The 4080-nt window shown below is 28.9% G+C and overlaps 1 protein-coding gene across 1 annotated transcript; it reads left to right on the top strand.

The window, feature by feature from the left end:
* Positions 1-2320: 2320 nt before the first annotated feature.
* Phum_PHUM132400 (uncharacterized protein) lies at positions 2321-3930 on the top strand (the record flags this gene model as incomplete). Its single annotated transcript, XM_002424471.1, has 2 exons — positions 2321-2418; positions 3129-3930. 2 exons carry the CDS (start codon positions 2321-2323, stop codon positions 3928-3930), a joined length of 900 nt encoding a protein of 299 aa, XP_002424516.1.
* Positions 3931-4080: the final 150 nt, after the last annotated feature.

Genomic DNA, 4080 nt, shown 5'->3' with positions numbered 1-4080 from the left:
AATTAAATTCAATTATTTACCTTTTTAAAAAGAAAGAGAGAGAGAGAGAGAAAGGAAAACCCTTTAATATTTTTTTCTCTTTCTATCTCTCTTTTTCTTTTTAATTTTTTTTTTTTTTTTTTTTTTTGTAATTTAAAATCTTTTCATGTTCAGATTTAAACTTAATTAAACTTCAATTGATAAGATTTAAGTATTGAAATAAGGGAGGGGAGAGAGGGGAAAAGAAAGAGAGAGAGAGAGAGACAGGAAAAAAGGTTTTTATAATATTTTCTTTTTTTCCTTTTTCTTATCGATAACAAATTTTAAAATGGGATTTTCTTTTTTTCTTTTTCTTTTTTTTTTTTTGAAAGAAATTTTATACGTGACAAAAAATGACCCAATTATGAGTTTGATAATAGGGTCAAATTTCATACATGAACGGATTTAAAAATGAAATGTGAAGAAAGAAAGAAAGAAAGAAAAAATGGAAGGAGAAGGGAGAAAGTGAAAGAAAGAAATGTGGAAATGTGAAAAAAGAAGAAAGAAAGAAAGGAGGAAAAGAGAGGGGAAGGAGAAAGGGAAAAAAGGCAAAATGAGAGAGAGAGAGAGAGAGAGAGAGAGATAAGACTGAAGACTAAGATAGATAGATTCAGAGAGAAGTGGACAGAGCACAGAAATAGTTACAGTTAATAGTTACAGAGAGAAGCAGGCGGGCAATGAGAAAATCAGTAAGAGAGACAGAGAAATAGACAAAGAGATTAACAGAAAGACAGTGAAAGAAAGACAAAAAGAGAAGGAATTAGACAGAGAGAGAGAAATGAACAGACAAGGACAGAAACAAACAGATAGGGTCAGAGAAAGGCAAAGAAAAAGTAAGAGAAAAGTAGAGAGACACAGAAATAGTTAGACAGAGAGAATGAGAAAGAAAGAAAGAGAATTAGACAGAAAAATGAGCAGACAGACAGTGAGAGAAAGAGAGAAAGACGACGAGAGAGAGAGAGAGAAATACACAGAGAGAATGAAAAACATTCTTTCAAAGAGAGAGAGAGATGGAAATCGTTTCAGGTTATTGTCGTGGCACAAACCTTTCCATATAATTTAAAAAAAAGGGGTCACCAAGAGGTCATCAAGAGTTCATCAGGGTGGCAAGGAGTGGAATTTAAAGACAATTAGGGGTAGAATGCACACGTACGTTAAAGGGGCATAAATTTCAACGAAAAAAAAGAGACAGAAAGAAAGTAATTTAAAATAAATATATATATTTAAGGATTTACACGGTCGAAAGTTTTCCAACGCAAAAAAATAAATATCGAATCACAAATTGAAGGTTAATGAATGTCAATCAATTAAATTCGCATCGATTTTCTTTTTTTTTTTTTTTTTTTTTAAATCTTCACAAAAATTATTTTCACGTAAACGATTCGCATCCCTTTTAGAAAATATCAAATTTTTTTTTCCTTTGGTAATTTTTAAAAGGAAAAATATATTAATAATAATAATAAAATATTATTTAAAATGATGATTAATCCTTTCCGAAACCTGAATTCGTTCGTAACCCCATTCGTTTGTATTATATATTGTTTGCTTTTAAACAAACAAACAAACAAACAAAACGATTTTTTTATAATTTCCTTTCCTTTTTCTTATTTACTCGCGCACCCTCCCCCCACACTAGGTCCTCTTTTCCTTTGAAATAAAACGTATAGAAATCAATCAATCAATCAATCAGTGGAATCAAAAAATTTGTTCGTATCTTAATTATCATCATCATCATTACTATTATTTTTCACAAATAAAAAAATTTTAATTATTAAAACCACAACGCTAGGATTTAAAAATATTTTCCTTTGACGTCATAATTATTATAAAAAACCGGAAATATATATATTTTACGTAATGAATAAATAAATAAATAAATAACCGGAAGTGCAAAAAAAAAATAATTACGAGTAATAAATAATGTATTTTTGAAACTGACAAAAGGTCATCATTATTTATTTAATTTTAAATAATAATATTCTCTCTCTCTCTCTCCCTTTCTCTCTCTCTTTATCTCTCTTTCGTAAGGATTTATTATTATATATTAACTTATCAAAAACACACTCGCAAAAAAACAAAGAATTATTATTATTATTATAAATTTAAAATTAAAAAAAAAATGGCGCGAAAACAAAAAAATTTTCTTCTTTATGAATAATTAATAATAATAATGATAATTTAATTTTACGTCTATGACTTTGACGAGTTATTATTATTATTATTATTTGTTTTGATCATAATAATAATAATAATATTATTCATACGGAATGATAATAATAATAATAATAAATAAATTGCAAGCATGTTACTAATTAAAGTTTTTTTATTACGTATTTTGCCATTAACTTATTTCAATCAAAAAACAGTTATAGTTTACGCTCATGATTACGATAATATAACGTAAGTGTTTAAAATAATTTTCCCTTTACGAAAATTTAATAATAATAATGGTAATAATAATAATAATAATAATAATAATTGACGCGAGATCGATATTTGAATTCCTTTGATAAATGTCAAAACTAATTTTCTCTATTTAAAAAAAAAATTTTTTTAATCATTAATAACGTAAAATTATGTTTTATGTGTACTTTTTAAAATATATCGAAACGATTTATTCGATTAAATCGAAAAAGGTTCGTTCGATAATTAATAATAATAATAATAATAATTTAAAATTAGTGACGTTGACCAAAGAAAAAAAAAATTTTTTTTTATTTACAAACGATCGTCAGTGCCATCTTTGGGTATTTTTAATAATTAAAAAAATTTGTTATTTTTTAACGTTCGTAACGGTTAAAACGACAGCCATTTTCCCGTTTGTTCTAACATAAATTTCGATTTAAAATGTAAATTATGAAAATTATTTAATCGGTATTATTTGTCACGGGAATATAAAATCCGAACGTGTAACGTTCGAGTTTAAAAATAATTTATTAATAAATTTCGTCAATTTAGAATTCGAATTCGAAAAAGAATTTTTAATAATAAGTGGACGGAGATATTAATTAAATTATTATTCGTTAAGTCGACGTAAAGGATTCGAAAATTAATAATTTGTCGAAAGATTATAAATATATCGAACGTCACGAATTTATTTTTGTTTTCAGATGGAACGATACAGATTCGACAGCTGAGAGATATTCGTTATTTGTAACACCCCACGAATTTCAAGATTGTAAATCCATTAGAAAAAATAATAATTCGCCATTCGTAGTAATTTTTCTATTCGTCACATCGGGTAATTATTTGGGTTTGGGTACGGTTGTGAATAGTAATACGGTATTAACGGCTGAAAAAATTTTCAGTCCGCCATTTTCAAATTACGAAAACATATTGGTTTTGGGTGGTACGACGTGTCCACATTGGAGCGCGAATACACAAGTGAGAAAAATAGATCACGTTTTATTACACGAATATCGCGTGGCTTTAGTTAAATTAATTGACGAATGGAAATTCGATCCTTATTTACGACCCGCCGTTTTGGGTGATAAAACCACGACTAGGCACACACCCATTTACGGTAAGGAAACCGCCATATTTGGTATACATTTGAACAAAACGTATACTTTCGGACAACCTTTACCGAAAAAATCCGTGTATCATTCTGCCGTTTGCGAAGCCGTACATTCAAATTGGGCTAAATGTCGTAAACTTTATTCTAAAGAAACTCCCGGTTTTAATAAATTGATGTATTTTTGCATTCATCCCAACGATAGCTACTGCCACGGCACTCTCGGATCTCCCGTTGCCGGTGTTAATGCCAAGGGTGAAATACACACCGTGGGAGTCGTCGTCGATACGAATTGCGACGATTTTGATTTAGTCGTTAAAACTGCTTTTTTTGACGATTGGATAAAAAAACGTACTAACAAAGATAAAAATGTCGATGATTTTTATTTTGCTATGTAATTAATTAATTAACGAAAAAAAAAAACCGAATCCGCCATTTTTGTACGTGTACCCCGTTCCCCCCCCTTTCCCCTCCACCACGTGTGTGATCAATTGACTTTCGGCGTGGGTAAAAAAAAAAACGGTTTTTATTTTGTCGTGTAACTAGAC

The sequence above is a fragment of the Pediculus humanus genome, genomic scaffold (assembly GCF_000006295.1).
Source record: "Pediculus humanus corporis 1103172107477 genomic scaffold, whole genome shotgun sequence".
NCBI classification, from domain to species: domain Eukaryota; kingdom Metazoa; phylum Arthropoda; class Insecta; order Psocodea; family Pediculidae; genus Pediculus; species Pediculus humanus.
This window is presented reverse-complemented; position numbering and strand designations above follow the sequence as displayed.